This window comes from Hypanus sabinus, chromosome 6 (assembly GCF_030144855.1).
Source record: "Hypanus sabinus isolate sHypSab1 chromosome 6, sHypSab1.hap1, whole genome shotgun sequence".
Taxonomy (NCBI): Eukaryota; Metazoa; Chordata; class Chondrichthyes; order Myliobatiformes; family Dasyatidae; genus Hypanus; species Hypanus sabinus.
Window position 1 is genome coordinate 93,778,901 of NC_082711.1, and position 18,247 is coordinate 93,797,147.

Genomic DNA, 18,247 nt, shown 5'->3' on the forward strand with positions numbered 1-18,247 from the left:
GCTGCTCTGAGAAAAAGATGCTGGCTGTCCACTTTATGCCTCTCATCCTCCATCACTCCAAAGAGAAAAGTCTTAGCTTTCTCAACCTTTGTTAAGAAGACATATTTTCTAATCCTGGCAGCATTCTGATAAATCTCCTTTCTAAAACTTCCACATCATTCCTATGATGAAGCAATCAGAACTGAACAATATTAAGTGTAGTCTAATTAGACTTTCATAGAGCTGAAATATTACCTTGCAGCTCTTGAACTCAATCACCCAAATAATGAAAGCCTGCACACCATACACATTCTTAAACACCTTAATAATTTGAATGGCAACTCTAAGGGATCTATGGACTTGGATCCCAAGATCTCACTGTCCCTTCACACTGCTGAGAATCCTGCCATTAATCTTGTTCTTTGCCTTCAGGTTTGATCTTCCAATGTGTACGAGTTCACACTTCTTTGGATTGAATTCCATCTGCTCATTCTCTGCACGATCCTGAATCCTGTCTATATCCCATTGTAAACTAAGATAATCTTCTACACTATCCACAACTGCTCCACCTTCATGCCATCTGCACAGTTACTATTTTCTTCTTACAATTTTGTGTTCCATTTTTTCATCATTTTCTATTCTGTCTGCAGGAAGTCATATGCTCTAGGATTCTTTGATGTCTGCTTATTGCATATTTGGTTACTTGTTTAAAAAAAGATTAAATGTATCACCTCAGGCTCCTGTCCCCCAAATACCATGTGGACGTTTTTGGCAATGACCTGGTTCACTATTGACACCCTGCAATCTCAGTTTCCTTCTTAACCATGGACTGCAGTAATATTTTTTGTTTTATCTGCAAAATTATGCACACTGCATTTGTCTAAATCACAAATTGACTAATTATTATTAAAATCATGGGCCTAGTTGAATGCCACTGAAAACAGCCTTTTGGTCACAAAAACATCTGTTGACCACTAACCTTTGTTTCCTGCACTGGGACAATTTTTGATCCAATTTGCCAATTTTTCTTGAATACCATGAAATTTCTAATTATTCTACCATGTGGGACCTTATTAGAAACATTTCTAAAATTCATAAGGCTGCAACACTGGATGAACCTCAATGATACTTCTTCAAAATATATAAGTTAACCAGATAAGACGTTATCTTAACAAATTAAGAACGTGAAGAACATGCCAAAAACCCTAGATGAATTCATGCCTTATTTAATGATGATCGATATAGTCAATTTCCCACACTGACTCTTATGAGTTTACCCTAGGATTGTGGGATTGTAAAAACTGTGTTTACATTCCTACAATTCTTAGGCCTTATCCAAGGATTCCTGCTAACACTGCTCAGAGTCTCTAATATTTCTTCCTTTGTTTCAAATTAACAATCTACAATAAGTATAGTCAGCTCTCCTTATCCAAGGGGGATTGGTTCCAGGACCCCCTGCAGATACCAAAATTGGCAGATGCTCAAGTCCCTTATTAAATATGTATCAGTGTGGTGGTCTTTAGGACCCAGTGGAACCCCGGACTTTATTTAATATGTCTCCATGCAGAGGACATTAGGACCTGGTGGCACAGCTCTGAATCCGCAGTGATTCTGTTCATGAAAATAATTATGATCGCGATTGAAAATAAGGTGCAAGTAATGATCAGGAAGAGGTAAAACGACATTGGTCATTGGAAAAGGGTTAGGCTGCAGTCAGTCAATGACTGAAACAATTTTAATGGAGCATGTGAAAGGCCCTGCCCCGATGAAAGCTACAATTCTTAATAAGCAACACAGTGGTTAAATTATTGAAATACATATGTTTCTTAAGTGTTTTATATGAATAGAAGGGCAAAATATGTACTATATACTAAGAAAAACGTTTGACTAACTGACGTTAAATAATTCTGGATGTACCTGTTCAGACTTCAAATCCAACTTAAAGATGGACTCAGGAACGGAACTCATTCATAACCCGGGGACTGCCTATACTTTTAAGTCATTTCTAGATTACTTATAATACCTAATACAATGTAAATGCTATGTAAGTAGTTGTTATACTGTATTGTTTAGGGAATAATGACAAGAAAATGCTCAAACGATGAGTGCTGGAGAGAGAACTTCCGGGTTTTCCTGATCCGTGGTTGGTTGATTCCACGCATACAGAATCCGCTGATAAGGAGGGCCAACTGTACATTTCTTCTGAAAAAGTTTGGGCACCCCTGGTCAAAATTTCTGTTCCTGTGAATAGTTAAGTGAGTAGAAGATGAACTGACTCCAAAAGTCATGAAGTTAAAGACGAAGCACTCTTTTCAAGATTTTAAGCAAGATTAGTGTATTATTTTTGATCCATACAATTTTAGAGTGAAAGAAAAGGAAGGAGCACCAAGCAAAAGTTTGAGATTTGAGCTCTCACATAACTTTTACCAAGGTCTCAGACCTTAATTAACTTGTTAAGGCTATGGCTTGTTCAGAATCATCATTAGGAAAAGCCAGGTGATGCAAATTTCAAAGCTTTATAAATACCCTGACTCCTCAAACCTTGTCCCTCCAATCAGCAGCTATGGGCTCCTCTAAGCAGCTGCCTAGTACTCTGAAAATTAAAATAAATGATGCCCACAAAGCAGGAGAAGGAGAAGATAGCAAAGTGTTTTCAGGTAGCCGTTTCCTCAGTTCGTAATGTAATTATGAAATGGCAGTTAACAGGAATGCTGGAGGTCAAGTTGAGGTCTGAAAGACCAAGAAAACTTTCCAAGAGAACTGCTCATAGGATTGCTAGAAAGGCAAATCAAAACCCCCATTTGACTGCAAGAGACCTTCAGGAATATTTAGCAGACTCTGGAGTGGTGGTGCACTGTTCTACTGTGCAGCAACACCTGCACAAATATGACCTTCATGGAAGAGTCATCAGAAGAAAACCTTTCCTGCAGCCTCACCACAAAATTCAGCAGCAGAAGTTTGCAAAGGAACATCTAAACAAGCCTGACATATTTTGGAAACAAGTCATGTGGACTGATTAAGTTAAAATAGAACTTTTTGGCTGCAATGAGCAAAGGTATGTTTGGAGGAAAAAATGGTGCAGGATTTCATGAAAAGAACTCCTCTCCAACTATTAAGCACAGGGGTGGATCAATCATGATTTGGGCTTGGGTTGCAGCCAATGGCATGGGGAACATTTCACTGGTAAAGGGAAAAATGAATTCAATTAAATACCAGCAAATTCTGCAAAACAAACAGCACGCCATCTGTAAAAAAAAAGCTGAAGATGAAAAAAGGATGGCTTCTACAACAGGATAATGATCCTAAACACACTTCAAAATCCACAATGGACTACTTCAAGAGGTGCAAGTTGAAGGTTTTGCCATGGCCCTCACAGTCCCCCAACCTAAGCATCATTGAAAATCTGTGGATAGATCTCAAAAGAGCAGTGCATGCAAGATGGCCCAAGAATCTTACAGAACTAGAAGCATTTTGCAAGGAAGAATGGGCGAAAATCCCCCAAACAAGAATTGAAAGACTCTTAGCTGGCTACAGACAGTGTTTACAAGCTGTGATACTTGCCAAAGGGGGTGTTACTAAGTACTGACCATGTAGGGTGCCCAAACTTTTCCTTTGAGCCCGTTTCCTTTTTTGTTATTTTGAAATTGTAGAAGATGGAAATAAAAAAAGTAATCTTGCTTAAAATATTAAAGAACTGTGTCATCTTTAACTTTATGACTTTTGGAAATCATGTCATCTTTTACTCACTTAGCTATTCACATTAACAGAGATTTTGACCAGGGGTGCCCAAACTTGCATGCCACTGTATAGAACCAGTGTGCAATCAAACATGCGATATAAAAGATCCCAATACTCAGGCTATGTCATTTCATCTAAATGTATCCGTCAATGAGACTGTTCTCATCCTCAGGTCGCAACACATTGTGGGTGCATTATATCACTGAGCTTGTTCTATGATTTGTGCCATATTTTAAAACAAAGTGGTAATTTCCCCCTTACCAGCCCCAGAGTATTAAGGCATTTAAATATTCTGTTTTCAAAATCCTTAAATCCATGCAAGAGCCTTAGTTGGTATTTTCTTTGAAAATGTTTTAGAGTAGCTATACAATTCACATTAAATATTGAAAAGCTCCCCTGAATAAAACTTTAACTTATATGCCTACACAGCATGAACACTGATTAAACATGTGAATTTACTATATAAAAAAAGTGTAGTGTGGAATCAGCATTCTCCTTGAGCAATGAATCATTGTGCAAATTTATCTCTATCTTACAGATTCATAAGAATCACACACGATTTGAGAATTAGTTGATGTTGCCAAAGGAGGAGTGAAAATGGCTCTGGAGTGCTTTGGTACATCATAATGCTATAAAAAGATGCTCGGTCATCTGAAAGATTACAGAAACATAGAAAACCTACAGTACAATACAGGCCATCAGGTCCACAATGCTGTGTCGATCATGTACTTACTTTAAATTACCAAGGGTTACCCATAGCCCTCTATTTTCCTATGCTCCATGTACCTATCCAGGAGCCTCTTAAAAGATCCTATTATAATCTGCCTCCACCACAGTCGCTAGCAGCCCATTCTATGCATTCACCACTCTCTGCATAAAAGGAACTTACCTCTGACATCCACTCTGTACCTACTCCCCAGCACCTTAAACCTGTGTCCTCTTGTGTTAGCCATTTCAGCCCTGGGAAAAAGCCTCTTGACTATCCAGATGATCAATGCCTCTCATCATCATGTACACCTCTATCAGGTCACATCTCATCCTCTGTCACTCCAAGAAGAATAGGCCAAGTTCACTCAACCTATTCTCATAAGGCATGCTTCCCAATCCAGGCAACATCCTTGTAAATCTCCTCTGTACCCTTTACAGCTGTAACGTTACCTCTTGGCTCTTGAACTTAATCCCATGGTTGATGACGGCCAATGCACCATATGCCTTCTTAACCACACAGTCATCCTGCATAGCAGCTTTGAGTGTCCTATGGACACTCACTCCAAGATCCCTCTGATCCTCCACACTGCCAAGAGTCTAACCTTTAATACTATATTCTGCCATCATATCTGACCTACCAAAATGAACCACCTCACACTTGTCTGGGCTGAACTCCATCCACCACTTCTCAACCCAGTTTTGCATCCTATCAATGTCCCTCTGTAACCTCTGACAGCCCACCACACTATCCACAACACCTCCAACCTTTGTGTCATCAGCAAACTTACTAACTCATCCTTCCACTTCCTCATCCAGGTCATTTATAAAACTCACAAAGAGTAAGGGTCGCAGAATGGATCCCTGAGACACACCATGAGTCACCAATCGCCATGTAGAATATGACCTGTCTACAACCACTCTTTGCCTTCTGTGGCCAAGCCAGTTCTGGATCCACAAAGCAATGTCCTCTTGGACCTCATGCCTTATTTTCTCAATAAACCTTGCATGGGGTACCTTATCAAGTGCCTTGCTGAAAGCCATATATTCTACATCTACTGCTCTTCCTTCAATGTGTTCAGTTACATCCTCAGAAAATTCAATCAGGCCCGTCTATGTCTTTGACAAAGCCATGCTGGCTATTCCTAATCATATTATGTTTCTCCTAACATTCATAAATCCTGCCTCTCAGGATCTTCTCCATCAACTTAACACCCACTGAAGTAAGAAATAATCCTATTCTTTCTGTTCATGAAGATTAACAATGAACACGTTTTACAGTAGTAATGTCAAGCAAATAAATGTCCAGCTAGGAACAGGTGTCCCCCCATTTTTCGAACGTTCACTTTACAACAATTTGCTGTTACGAAACACCTACATTAGTACCTGTTTTTGCTAACCAAAGAGGATTTTAGCTTTTATGAAAAAAAGACACCCACTTTATACACGTGTTTACCCCATGAAAGACTTCCATGACCGTGAAGCCTTGTGCGGGCAGTTGTGCACTTGCGTGTACATGCCAATTTTTCTTCTCCACATCGATTTTGGCTCACTCTCTTACCAATTTTGATAAGTGAAACTACACTATACATACAATATTTCTACTTTATATAGGCTGTATATTTATCATATCAGTTCTGCTTTTACTATGTGTTTGTGTTATTTTAGGTTTATGTGTTATTTGGTAGGTTACTTTTTGGGTCTGGGAACGCTCACAAATTTTTCCCATTATAAATTAATGGTAATTGCTTCTTTGCTTTATGACATTTCGGTTTACAAACAGTTTCATAGGAACACTCTACCTTCAGATAGCGGGGGAAACCTGTATTACTCTACCACTTTTTTTAGAATTATAAACATTAGTTTTCAGGATGCATGTATCACTACACCACTTATTACCCACACTTCTTCCTGATTAAGCATACTCATTGGCCACTTTATTAGGTACACCTGCTCATTAAAGTCCCTTATCACCCAGTTATGTGGCAGCAATTCAAGGTATAAAAGCATGCAGTCATGGGCAAGATGATCAGTTGTTATTCAGACCAAACATCAGAATGTGAATGAAGTGACTTTGACCATCTGGTTTGAGTTTCTCAGAAACTGCTGATCTCCTTGGATTTTCATGCACAACATCCCCTGAAGTTTATAGAGAATGGTGCAAAAAAAAACAAAAATCATCTAGCAAGTGACAAAAAAAAACTTTGTTAATGAGAGAGAGTTCAAAGGAGAATGGCCAGTCTGGTTCAAGGTGACAGCAACTCAAATAATCATGTGTTACAACAGTGGTGGGCAGACGAGCCTCTCTGACTGCATGACATGTCGAACCTGAAGTAGATGGGCTACAGCAATAGGAGACCACAAACGTACATACAGTGGCCTCTTTATTAGATAGAGGAAGTACTTTATAAAGTGGCCACTGAGCATACATGGTGGGGAGGCATAGTCTTGAACTGTTGCAATTCTTCTGGTGAAGTATTCCTCAGTGCCACTGACAAAAATTTCCAGAGCTTAGACCTAATGGTATTGAAAGAATAGCAATATACTTCCTAAAGTAGATATGGTGATACTGAGGGAACCTGAAGGTGGTGGTGATGGTTTTTCTCCAAGCACATGCTATTCTTGTTATACTTGTCGGCAGAGGTCTTTGATACAAGATGAGCTGGTGGAGGAGCATCAGCAGTAAACTCAACAATAGTAAAAGTGCTGTGCATCGTCCAAGTCTCATAAAGGTCAGGCTTTTTCCAATGGCAAGGGTTCATAAAACAGTGTTGAGTTTCCATGTGTGATGCTTTATATACTTTCAGATATTCAAGGAATTGAGATGGTTAAGAAGCACAGGTAAGTAGGACTTGGGCAAGATATAGGTCATGATCCTATTGAATTGGAAGGTAGGCATGCAGGCCCATTTCTGCTTTAATTGTTTATGTCACATGCCAATTACAGACATTGTTCGGGGAAGTCAGCATGGGTTTATTAAAAAAAAGCTCATGCTAGACAAATTTGGTTACATTATTCCCCCCCCCCCCCCCCAAGGAGGATTGATGGGAGTAGTATATTCTAATGCATGGATCTTAACAAATTTTCTTGACAAAGTCCTGCACGACAAACTAGTTCAAAAGAACAGAACCCTATGGATTCACAGAAAGGACACTTTGATCCAATTGGTTCAGGTGCAGGATGAAGAGAGTTTGTTGTATTTTTGGAAAGCTATTATCAGTGGGATTCCACAGAACCAAGTTTCTTTAGATGTAAACGTAGGGGTAAATGATAAAGAACTTAGCATATGATAATATTGATTGACAGCAAGGATAAAAGCTTGAGACCAGAAAAAGATACAGATGGGCTACTCAGTAGGGCTGTAAAAAAAAAATCACAAATAGAATTTACATCTAGAAAAGAGCAAGGATGTGTACTTGCCAACATGCATTATGGTAAGTGAATATAAAATAAATAGCAAAACATTGGGAAATATGGAAGAACAGAGGATTACATTATGATTAAAAAGACATTGGCTTTCCCAGGGCTAGAGTTGCTTGTCAAACTGAGCAGCTGGGAAGTTTGGGTGGCATTATAGACAATTAATGGTTGGAACTTTTGGAATATTGATTCATAGAGGGATATTAGGATGCAAAATCCATAAGTCCTTGAAGTGGCAACACAAATTGATAGAGGGGTAACTAGGGTGTGTGACAGCAAGCCTGCCTTTGATTAGGACAACAAGGGTCAAAGTTGGGAAAATACACTGCAACTCTAAAAATTTTGGTTGGGCCACATTTAGAATATTGCATGTAGTTCTAGGCACCTCACAACAGAAAGGACGTGCAGGCATTAGCGAGGGCGCAGAACAGTTTCAATGGGATATTGCCTGGACCAGAGTGCACCAGCTATAAGAGGAGCAACTCATAAACACAAGAAATTCAGCAGATGCTGGAAATCCAAAGCAACACACATAAAATGCTGGAGGAAGTCAGCAGGTCAGGCAGCACCTATGGAAATGCATAAACTATCAACATTTCAGGCTGAGACCCCTCTTCAGGGCTGGAAAGGAAGGGTCTCGGCTGTTTATTCATTTCCATACATGCTGCTTCCTGACCTGCTGAGCGCCTCCAGCATTTTGTGTGTGTAGCTCCAAGAGGAGGTTGGCAAACTCTGATTGTTTTCTCTGGAGGGTCAGAGGGTGATGAGAAATCTGATTGAAGTATATCAAACGATGAGGAGGCATTGATAAGGTGGATAGTCAACACTACATTTCCCATGATGGAAATGCAAAAAAACACTAGAGGGCATAGCTTTAAAGTGAAAGGGAGGAAAGATTCAACAAGATGTGTGAGGCACATTTTTTCTGCGTTTTTTTAAAATAAACATAGACTGGTAAGTTCCTGGAACCTTCTGCCAGAGAGGAGTGGTAGAGGCTCATACAATAGCAACAATTAAGAGGCATTTAGACAGACACATGAACAGGCATGGAATAGAAATATATTGATCACATGCAGGTGGAAAGGCTTAGTTTAGACCGGCAGCGTGGTCACAAGGTGAGCCAAAGAGCCTAATCTGATGATGTTCTATATACTACGTGTCATACTTATCAGCACTTACACAAGGCTTCTTTGTGCTCTCAACAAATGAACTTGAAGTTGAGGTTCTCAGAACCATCCCAAATCAAATGTTTGTTTTCTATTTTAAGTAGCCATTGGTCCAGGATTCTCACAGTGGGGATGTTACATTCCCCCCACCCCCTCCCACAAGAAAGGATGGTGAAACAGAAGTCTTCAAAGCACTAACAACACCCTGATATATAGCTGGAGAGATGAGACGTGCACACTTACCAAGTGCAAGAGGGTGAGATTAGGATATGTAGCTCTTTTTTTGACAAGCACAGAAATAGTGGCCTTGGCCCGAGTTATAAAATGTCAGATTCTAGATCAAGAAGATGGTCTGCTATTGGTCTACTCTGGCATAAATGGATTTTCAACACATGCTTTGCTAACTTTGGAGTTGTACAAAGAAGGCTCAAAAGAGATGTGCATTGCAAGCTGCTTCTTTCCCTGCACAGAGCACGGTGAGTGCCTGTAATTCACTTCCGCGGAGTGTGGGTGGAGTCAGAAACAGAGGGATTTTAAAAGACACTTCAATATTGAGACATGAATATGCAGAGAATGGAGGTTTATGGAACACAAATAGGCAGAAGGGATTAGGTATTATTAGATTAAATTCATTTGGCACAACATCATGGGCTGAGCAGCCTGTTCCAGTGCTGCACTAGACTATGTTCCAGTTTTTAAATTTTTAGTTTTGATCTTTAGTTTCTCGGGGGGGGGGGGGGAGTATTCAATTCTTATGATAACACCCACTTATTACTGTTTGCACACATAAATCTACTGGAGGAATTTCACAAGTATAATCGGTATAACAGCTACAGAAAACAAACTTTCCATAGCAAGCCCACATGATTAGACAAATTCATCTGGTTTAATTCTTATTATTTGCCTTGCTTATCTCATCTTTCATATGCCCTGTGTCTGTAGTCCCATAAATGATTTTACAGCTATCTCACTGGTATATAAAACAGCATAGTGACACGTTCCAATTAGCCACTGGAGATCTCTAACGCTTCAATCATGGTCTACCAGCTCCCATATATACTATCAACAACCTACAAATGTAAAGTTTTGACACTGCTGTTAGAATGAATTTAATTAGCACCAGTACATCCTGTTACTTGAAATGAGCCATTCTACATAGAAAAGTTAAAAATGAATGATAACATTCTTTCTTTTTGTAGATTAATTGCTAATTATGGAGTTCTTAACCAAAAGCAAAAGAGATCCAGTCCAAATTGTTTGAGATCAAGAATAGGGATAAATTTAGACTGTAGATCAATGGCTTGTTAATATGTGTTATTTGTATGTATTCTTTAAGTGGCAAGAGCTGTTGGCTTACAGATCCTGCAAACCAAGTTCAACCCCAATCATCAATGCTGTCAGTGTAATTTGCATGTGGTTCCCATTCACATTGACAAGCCACATGGGTTGACAAGTTAACTAGCCACTGTAAATTGCCCCTAGTTTGTAGATAAGTGGTAGAATCTGGGGCATGTGTGACGAATACATGGATCAGGATAGAGTTAACATAATAGTGTATGTGGACGTGATGGTTAGCACAGATTCAGTGGACCAAGGACCTATTTTTAGTGCTGTATGATTCGAAGAAGCTTTTGCAATTCCTTTTGACTTTGTTAAAATTCATAAATATAGATTGACAAGTTACTTTATGAAGTTGAGATATTTTCTAACCATACAGCATCAGATTAGTGATCTTCTATTCTGCAATTTAAACTACTGAGAACATTTTTCATCAATTCACAAGCACAAATACATAGTAAGAATGTAAAATTTCTCCAACTTCCGGTAATTCCCTCCCCCTCCCTTCCCCCATCCCAGTTTCACTCTGCCTCCTCCTCCTCCAGCTGCCTATCACCTCTCTCATGATTCTGCCTTCTTCTACTACCCATGGTGCTTTCCTCTTAAATTCCTTCTTCACCTTTCCTGCCTATCCCATCCCTGCTTCCCCTGCCCCACCCCTTGATCTTTCCCCTTACTGATTTTTCACCTGGCACCTACCAGCCTTCTCCTTCCCACCCTTCCCCCACCTTCTTTATAGGGCCCCTGCCCCCTCCCTCTTCAGTCCTGACGAAGGGTCTCAGCCCAAAACGTTGACTGCCTGTTTCCACAGATGCTGCCCGACCTGCTGAGTTCCTCCAGCTTGTTGTACATGTTGCTTTGACCCCAGCATCTGCAGTGTCCTTTGTGTTTAAAAATTCAGTTTGATGTGCCTTTGCATCTTACACTGAAGTGTAATAACAGATGAATTTTCATGTAACAATAAATGTATTATGAATAATATAAATAATACAGAGGGTGTGTTTAGATTTGCAGCCTTTCTGGACAGCTTAAGAAATTCAGTATGCTGGTGCAAACTGCAAAACTAATAAAATGATAAATTTTCCTTTGCATGCTCAGTCAGGTACTTCTGTAAACCAAGACAGATTCTCTTCCAATATTGCTAATCATTAAAGCTCCACCAAGATTAATGTTTCTCCCTTTTAGAAAACCAGGTTTCTTCATTGACTTCTTGATTTAGAAGGCTTCAAGCACTCAGCGTTCATCCATTTAGTTACTGGCTGATAGCTACAATTGACAGCTGCATTTTCCACTTTTCTACCCTTCTTTGAGAAAAGCTTTCACTGAGGAGGGCAGTTCTAGAAAATCAACACAGCTCAATCATTTTTAATGTATGACCATAATTCCTACTCAATTTTATGCATCCTTTCTAATATTGATTTTATAGCTGGTATAATCTCATATCATGCCAGAGTTTATTCCGAACCAAACTGTCTGCAAGCATATTCCATTAGAGAAACATAAAACATAGAAAACCTACAGGCCAATACAGGCCCTTCAGCCCACAAAGCTGTGCTGAACATGTCCTTACCTTAGAAATTACCTAGGGTTACCCATAGTCCTCTACTTTTCTAAGCTCCATGTACCTGTCCAGGAGACTCTTAAAAGACCCTATCATATCCACATCCACCACCATTGCTGGCAGTCCATTCCACGCACTCACCACTCCCTGCGTAAAAAAAAACTTAGCTTCATTCACCCTTTCTTTCACATTTTATCCACAGCAAATGACCATGAGGCGGCCTGGAAAGGCAAGAAGGAACTGTGATGTAAAAACTGTTGATGAGAAAAACAAAGATGCTATTTTGGGGGGAGAAATGGCTAGGACTGAGCAAAACAGCTATTAGGACTGGGTTTAGCAGAATTAGGAAGCTTGGGGAAGATTAAATTCTAACAAAAGTTAGCAAAAAAAATATCGAGCTTGCAAGAATTGGGCAATAAAGAGAACCTTACCGACATTACCCAAGACTGAAGATAATTCAATATCCTCTTGTTCATTAAATTAATATATACTCCATTGAGAATAATATTATAAGCTCTCATAATCTAAATCTTACTAAAAAAAAACTTCTTGCCACGATAATAACAAGTTATTTGCTATTTGATTTGTACCAGTACTACTTTTACTTGAAACAACAGTAATTCTACATAGGAAAGTTAACAATGAATGATAACATTCTTGCTATTTTGTTATATGTTATTCTATACAACATTCCACATTACTGATAAATGGCTTCTTAAATAAAGTTTCCCCATGGCTCAAGTGCTACTATTCTCATTCACTTTGGACTGAGACACCAATATTTTTCCTCCTTGCAGGAAATCTTCTGACACAGAAATTGGCAAATCGCTGTGAAGTCTATAAATGGCAGTTCTTTAACCATGAAGGAGAACTTCCATTTGTCTTGGAGAGCAACCAATATCTTCCAAGTAAGAAGAGATTTTTCTTTAAATAAAGCTTTGACCATTTCAGCAATAACCAGACGATTACTTTAATTTGGCTAGAACTGACTACCCGCCTCTCTCCACACACAAATATTTAAATGGTTTATACCTACATCCTGCTTTTTTTTTAAAAAAAGTGCTGTTTGAACAGAATAATTCAGCTCTGGTCAGATTAATGAGTTAATTAACAATAATATTGTACATTGCTCTTATAGGCAAGATGGAAAAAAGTTTAATTTCATAGGTACACAGAAATGGCATTTGGAAAATAAAGATTATATCCAGCATTGCATTCAGTGAAAACAATTCTAATGCCACCTCTGCTTCAGAAGGGAAAAAAAGGCTTGCCCTTTCCATCTAATGTCACTGAATGACATCAGTATCATTTCGTATTTTCAGAACTTTTTTTAAACATACCCAAAATTTGTATCATGTAACAGTTACATTGGGTTTTTTTTTTGAAGGAGGGGAAAGATGCATCATGGCAATTCATGTGAATCTCTTTAACATCATTATGCACTGATGTACTGACACCAATCTCATAGGTAAGGAACAGAATGGGGGGGGGGGGGAAGAACAGATGTGGTAACACATGGAAACTACCATACAAAATACAAAAGTGAGTCTTTTGAAGTTAATTGCAAAAGCACAGAACATAAAACCATTGCCAAATTAATGCAAGCAAATAAATTTTTCCATTAATATTCAGTGCAATTTACTTAATTGGACCCACTAAATGACCCATGTAAATAAACAAAATTTACCATAATTAAATAGCTGAAAACTAACTTTGACTTAGTCAATCATTTAATATAAAATTCTGCTGATGATCAAATTGAAAAATACTGTCAGTCAATAACCTTGTGTCTCTTATTAGCTAAAAGCATAGACTTTGGCATTCTTTAGTAATTCAACAAAAATTGTTATTAATTTATTTTGTGCTACTTTAAAAAAATTATAATTTTAATTTTTCAACAGCACAAAAGCATTTGTTGAGTCACTGCAGAGGGTTGGCAAACCCAAGTATACTTTGCAGATTTATACCTGCTTTGATATCTGGCTACCTTATTACATATTTTGAAACCCTTCGACACAGATTAAAAGCAATTAAAAAATTGTAATGCTAGTCATGATGCAAATCAATTTTTTTTTAAAGCACAAAATACTTGAGGGTAACAGACCCCCATCCACCCCCACATACCTATAGTGGCAGGGGACCACAAGAAACACTTTTCTGTGCTCAGAGGAGGTTGGCATAAACAATGCCTTCAGGCAAGCAAAGACGTCCCAATGTGTTGATATGGGAAACTACAGTTGTATGTGCTGCGTCATCAACATAAACGAAGCACAGCAAATGTCTTTTAGTTTTCATTACTGCTTTCATTTTACAGATATTACACAATAAACATTGCTTCCTTTCATTTGATATTTAAAGCAGTATTTTTTTGATCATCCATTTTTTAGTGTTCTTTGACCCTGTCATCAAGGGAAAGCAATGTTACGAATACGAGTTAGGTTTCAAAGTAATGTAACTGAAAAAAAGTCCAGCAAAGTCATTATGAATTTTGTATTTAGTTCTGGAGTCTCACTCATAAATTAGATAGGGTGATGATAAATGCCCAATAAAACCTTCATTCTCAAAACTCAAGAGATACCATTGGCCCACTCAAGGCTTGTTGAATTTACACACCAGAAGTTAACATTTATCAACTGCTCTAAAGATTTTAATAACGATTCAACATCTGGGAAGAAATTGTTCATATAGAAAATGTAGCGAATCCTTGCAGCAATAAATCTTTACTCTGTACATAACTGTTGTAAATACTTAAACACAAAAAGCTGTGTGACATGTCAAGAAAAATACTGTAGTCAATAAAACACATCACTTTTCATGTCCTATCAATTCTTCTTAGTCCGTGGGAATAAAATATGCACAAAAAGTCAATATTAAGAAATCTACACAAAAAAAATCATTGAAAGGGTATCTTGCAATTGGAATGCTAAATGTACTTTAAATTCTAGAGATAACAGCACTTGGCAACAAACCACAGTTTTGAGCATTATTTCCTAACTGAGTGGTATTATTTTTTTAAAAAAATCTAACTCGATAAGACCACAAAAAGCACATAATAAATCACAGAAGAAAAAAAAATGCTTATAGGAGGTATACTACGTAAAGAAAATAAAGATGTAAAAGATAACCTGTATGCTTTCTAACAATTCTCTAAAAGGTTACATTCACATGCTATGACTTCAGTTTAGTATGTTGCGCTTGGTGTATACGCAGCCAATATTAAAACTTGTTATCAAGAACAGTAAGTGGTTAATCAATCAGACATAAAACATTAGGCACATGAAAACAACGCATGTAAGTGTTTCGTTTAAAACAGCAACAAATTGATTCGTTTGTATTGGACACAACGCTACTTGGCTGCTTGTTAATATTCCAAGCTCTACCCAGACTCTACGAAATACGATTTCCTAGTTAGCAAAAACATACGATAATCGTAATCTAATAAACCTGTAAAAGAGAAAAGGCAAATGTTTTATAGTTACCTGAAAATCCAATAGAGAACAAATTGCAGCCAGTTTTAATAGTAGTACTATGGTAGTTAAGTACTGTTTTTATACTTTAAAATCTCTCAAAAGCCACTTACCCAATTGACAGCAAACATTGTGAATGGACAGCAGCAAAGTCCAGCAAATGCAGCATGCCTGGAATATTTTTATTACCATTATCATTAATTGATTGTTTTTGATTTACTTCGCGACAACTGGCACTCAAAGTGATTTTTGCAAGGTAGGTGAAAAGGCGCCAAGCTTATTGCCCCTGCTTAACGCAGAGTCTACGGGTGGCAGCACCACAAGCGCTGCGCTCCGCTCTGCCTGTGTTGCAGTAGTTACAAGATTCCTCAGACGCGGGCGATCGGAGTAGCTGGAGCGAGAGGGGGCGGGGGAGGAGTTAAAGGGCAGAGGACAGGCGCGCGCCGCCTCGCCTCGGGGCTCCGCGCTCGATCGGGCTCGCGTTGGAGTGGGCGCGTTCGCGGAACAGGCGGGCGCGCGCCCGAGTTCGGGTCCTCGATGCGAGCACCTTTTTTGTCGTCTTCGTTCTTTACAAACATTTCAGATTTGGTGCACAAGAGTCTTTGAAGATACTTGTTTCCCGATTCCTTTAGGTCTCGGGATTTAACTGTTACTGTTTAAACTGGTCTGGATTTTATTTTGTAGTAGATGGTCATCAGGTATCATTTCAATTCCTTCTAAACATTATATTACTTTTTTTATGCAGAACATTTTTTTCTGATGAAGAGCATAGCGCCACAGCTTGGACCATAACAGCCATACATCCGACGAATATCGGACGTTCTTATAGCATCCGCAGACAGCAATAGTAGCCAGCCGGCTGAGAGCAACAATTGCTCCGTTCCCCGTCGCCAGTAGCTAATGCATTCCAAATGAAAGTGTTTTACAACCTTGCCCCACAGTGACCAAAGTTACCACGAGCAAGACTTCCAAACTGAGTTTTAAAAGTGGGACTTATTTCAATGTATTTTGTTCAAAATAATAGTACACCACAAGTTTGGAACCTTGTTTTGAACGTCATCTCTGCGTGAAAATATCACAGTATCGTTTCTCTTTAAAAACCAAAGCTATCAGCTGCTGTGCTTTCTCCTTCTCTCCTGCCTTCCCCGCCCCCACTCACTTTAACCCACCTCAACAATTCTGCCGCATTTCTGCAGCATTCCTGTCTCTCTCGATCCTCATTTGATTCATTTACTCCCAAAGCACACCACTTTAAACCTACAATTCCAGATTATGATCACCATATTATATTTATCAGCCCCGTGTGCAGGTAGCATCCCTATAATAGTTTGCAACCTTATCCTCACAAATTGTCTCAAACTTCATTTCCATTCTCCCCCCCCCCCCCCCCCCCGCCAGAAGTTTCTGAAAATTCTTATCTCCCAATAAACCCATTTGCTGATTCCTTTTCTAGTATACCCTTAACATTTTCCATCACTAAACCTCAATCATTTCATTGTTATAAGTAAAATTCACATAAGAATACATCATGACTTCCTACAGTCAGTCCAGTAGCTTCTAAACCCACTCATAGCTATCCTTAACACCTCTAAATTTTTATCTGCATGCTTCCTTGAAGTTATACACACACACACACTTACTTCTGATATAATTTTCAGACAATTGAGGGAAAATACATTTTTTCAATGAATACCTTTATTTTGTTTTTTAAAAATCCCAATGTGGATTGAAAGTATGAACAACATCTCATTAAAAATGAGAAATTAACTATAATTAAAGGTTTTAAATTGGGCAGGTTTTAAAGTGAATATTAAAATAATGGTGAATGGGGACATGGTTTAGAAAGGAGAATCCAAACTTAAGTCTGCAAAGTTGAAGGCTCGGGGCAGAGTTAAGATGGCCAAAAAGTTAGAGTTGGAAAACTACAGAGTTGTTGGTTACAGAAATAGAAAATCTATAAAGTTTGCAGACAATACAAAGATAGGTGGAGGGGCAGCTAATGTTAAGGAAGCAGGAAGGATTTTGACTAATTAGAAGTGGCCAATGGAATACGCTGTCAGAAAATGTGTGATCCTGCACTATGGAAGAAGGAATAAAAGCATAGACTTGTTTTTTTTAAACAGGGAGAAAATTCAATAATCTGAGGACATGGGACACATGCAGGATTCCCTAAAGGTTAACTTGCAGGCTGAGTTGATGGTGTGGAAGGCAAATGCAATGTTAGCATTCATTTCAGGAGGACTAGAATATAAAGGCAAGGATGCAATGCTAGTGTGTATAAAACACTTCTGAGGCCTCACTTGGAGTATTGTTATCAGTTTTGGGCCCCTTTCCTAAGAAAGGATGTGTTAACATTGGAGAAGGTTCAAAGAAAATTCACAAAAATGATTGAGGGATTGAAAGGCTTATCAGATGAAGAGTATTTGATGGCTCAGGGCCTGTACTGGCTGGAATTTAGAAGAATGAAAGGGTTCTCATTGAAACCTGTCAGAAGTTGCAAAGCTGAGGTAGAATGGACGTGGAGAGGATGTCCTAGACTAAAATGCACAACCACAGAATAGAGGGATGTCTATTTAGAGTGGAAATGAAGAGGAATTTCTTTAGACAGAGGGTGGTGAATCTGTGGAATTCTTTGCCACAGGCAGCTGTAGAGGCCAGGTCATTAATTGTATTTAAAATGGTATTAGATAGATTCTTGATAAAGCAGGGCATGAAAGGTTATGGGTTGAAGGCAGGAGAATGGGGTTGAGAGGGAAATGGATCCACCATGATGAAGTAGCCAGAGCAGACTTGAGGGGCCAAATGGCCTAACATTGCTCCAATATCTTATGGTCTAAAATCAATTATAGATTTGAACACAAAGAGTTTCTATT

The 18,247-nt window shown here is 38.7% G+C and overlaps 1 protein-coding gene across 1 annotated transcript in view; it reads right to left on the bottom strand.

Moving 5' to 3' along the window:
• vwde (von Willebrand factor D and EGF domains) overlaps positions 1-15,705 on the bottom strand; it is a 230,007-nt gene extending 214,302 nt beyond the window's left edge. The window contains exon 1 of the mRNA XM_059972621.1: positions 15,488-15,705. Within this exon, the coding sequence (XP_059828604.1) occupies positions 15,488-15,572 (85 nt within the window). The 5' untranslated portion in view covers positions 15,573-15,705. The remainder of the gene's footprint in view (positions 1-15,487) is intronic.
• Between the last annotated feature and the right edge of the window lie 2,542 nt (positions 15,706-18,247).